Source organism: Emydura macquarii, unplaced genomic scaffold (assembly GCF_026122565.2).
Source record: "Emydura macquarii macquarii isolate MOO-44397 ecotype Brisbane River unplaced genomic scaffold, CSIRO-AGI_Emac_v2 contig_587, whole genome shotgun sequence".
In the NCBI taxonomy this organism is placed as follows: Eukaryota; Metazoa; Chordata; order Testudines; family Chelidae; genus Emydura; species Emydura macquarii.
The window spans coordinates 5,375,389-5,377,886 of NW_027130724.1; the positions used below are offsets into that span (position 1 = coordinate 5,375,389).

At 38.5% G+C, this 2,498-nt stretch overlaps 1 protein-coding gene across 1 annotated transcript; it reads right to left on the reverse strand.

Annotated features, from left to right (window-relative positions):
• Positions 1 to 498: 498 nt before the first annotated feature.
• LOC137148012 (transmembrane and coiled-coil domain-containing protein 5B-like) lies at positions 499 to 1,398 on the reverse strand. Its single transcript, XM_067540421.1, has one exon. The coding sequence runs from the start codon at positions 1,396 to 1,398 to the stop codon at positions 499 to 501; it is 900 nt and encodes a 299-aa protein (XP_067396522.1).
• Between the last annotated feature and the right edge of the window lie 1,100 nt (positions 1,399 to 2,498).

A 2,498-nucleotide genomic window follows, 5' to 3' on the forward strand; every position in this document is an offset into this window, starting at 1 on the left:
CTGATCTCCTCACTGGCCTCTCTCTATAAATAAGGCCTTATCTACAAGGAAAAAGTTTTTTTCAGTATAAACTGCTTTGTGTCCACACAAATGATTTTGGAACAGTGAAGCCGACTCCCTCTGCTCTCTTCATTTCTGAGCTATCGGTTCCTTTGCTGGGATGATCCTGGGAATTACAGACCAGCAAGCCTTACTTCAGCACCAGGAATATTGGTTGAAACAGGATTATAAAATGCCTAAGTGGTCATGGTATGATAGTGACAAATGGGCATGCTTGCTGTAAAGTGAAATTATACCTTTCCACTCTACTAGAATTCCTAATGTGTGAGCCAAACAGTGGCTAAAGGAGAACTGAATTCTATAGTTTATTTGGATTTCTAAAATAAAAATTTATAAAGAAGTATAATTTTTAATGTGGAGCTGAACTCATGCATCAGGGCACTGAAATAGAGTGAATTAAGATGACACTGAGATCTCAGCAAAGTTGTACAGCTGTTCTCAAAATGGCAACAGTCCATCATTTTTCCAGATAAGATATGGAGACAAGATCTGTATCAGCTTGTCAAGAGCATAGTCACTAACCAATAGTGGAAGGCTTTCAGCTATAAAATTGTTGTTGAAAACATAGGTGTATAATAATACCAAAGCTGTTCCAACTCCCAACCAAACTACTAATGTGAGCAAAAGATTCCAAATGTAACAGAGGAAATTGCATTTCTTAAGCTTGTTAAGTGAATTCTCCACAAATGTGGCTTCAACATCCTGCCTCGATAATGAATCAGCCTGAAATTTGTCCTCATTCACCACCTTCAGTAATGCTGTTTCCTGGGTTAACATTTCCAGCTGCCCTTCCAGTTGCATGATATCATTTTTCTGAACCTCCCCAATTTTGTCAAGTTCTTCCAGTGTCTCCCTTAACTGGCAGACTTCAAGGTTTTCCTGTTCATATAGCTGCTCTTCACTTTCTAGATTGGTCTCTGGGTGTTTCAGGTACTCGTTGTTTTCATATATTGTATTTCTTACCCCCAATATGTCATTTTCCTGATAGATATCATGATAAGCAGAAATCTGGCATGCCATTTCCATGATTTCCATGTTAAGTTGTTCATTTATTTTCTCCAAATTTTTGTTTTGGAATTCTAATTTATTAATCTCGTCTTCTCTTCCTTCCACCATCTCCCTGGCACTGTCCACTTCTCTTTGTAGGTCTCCCACTAATGTCTTGAAACAGTCTGCACTGGCTTGCAATCTCCTGTTCTGGTCTTTTATCTCTCTGTTTTCTTTCGTTAGCTTCTGGTTTTCAGCATCAAGCTCTTCAGCTGCTTCTCTGAGATCCCGTATTTGATTTTGTAAATTTTTGTTTGCAATAAACAGGTTGTGAATCAGGGAATTCTCCATTTGTTTGGTTTGATGGTGTCTTTTTGAGCAATAAAAGGAGGCTGAAATCTCTGACAGGAATGAAGCCTGGCACACTTTGAGAATTTTCATCCAGTTAGAGCATGACAAACCTCTGATGTCACAATCCCATGATTCAACAACAAGCTGCTAATGCTCTACACTTGAAGCTCTTAAGTGGCCTTCAACAAAGTCTCTAGAAGGAGACTTAAGAAAACGAAGCAGTTATGGGATGAGAGGTAAAGTTCTGTTATTAATTAGAAGCTGGCTAGGAGATAGTAAACAAAGAGCAGGAATGAATGGTCAAGTTCCAACATTGCTAAAGGTTAACAGAGGGGTGACCCAAAGCTTCATACTAGCACGGCTGTTGCTTAATATATTTATTAATGATGTGGAAAATGGTAGAAACTGTGAAGTAGCAACATTTTCAGATGACACAAAATTATGTAGGTTAGTGAAGGTTGAGAAATTTCAAAGGAATTTAACAACAGGCAGCACAATGGCAAATGAAATTCACTTTGACAAATGAAAGAATAATTTGAGCTACTCATGCATTGCCAGGCTCTAAGATATTTGTAACCATTTAAGAAACAGATCTGGACATCATGTGGACAACTCAATGAAAAGCTCTGCTCAGTGTGCAATTGCGGTTGAAGAAAGAGGAGGAAAAGATGTATAAAGAATGGGAAAGAAAATAATGAGACTGAGAATATTATAATGCCTTTACCTAAATTAGTGGTATGCCTTCAGCTGCAACGTTGTGTTCAGTTCCGGTCACCCATCTTCAGAAGGAAGCAGCAGAAATACAAAGGGTCCAGAGGCAGGTGACAAAAATGATGAGTGGTGTGGAAAATCTTTAATAAGAAATGACATTAAAAGAGAATAGAGGTAAAATATTGTCCCCATTGACTTCATGTGGCCAGGAGTTCACCTTAGGATTGCTTGGGTAGGAGATATATAAGTGGGGTTATGATAAAGATATAGAAAATAATGGCATGGGGAATGTAAATCATGTGCTCCCATTTACTCATACTGATAATACCTGAACAAGGGGATGTTCACTGAAGTATGGAGGCCTTGGCAGTATGTAGCAGCAGACCTTT

Excerpts from the sequence above, each read along its gene's own strand:
- LOC137148012 (XM_067540421.1), bottom strand. The coding sequence starts at position 1,398 with ATGGAGAATTCCCTGATTCACAACCTGTTTATTGCAAACAAAAATTTA.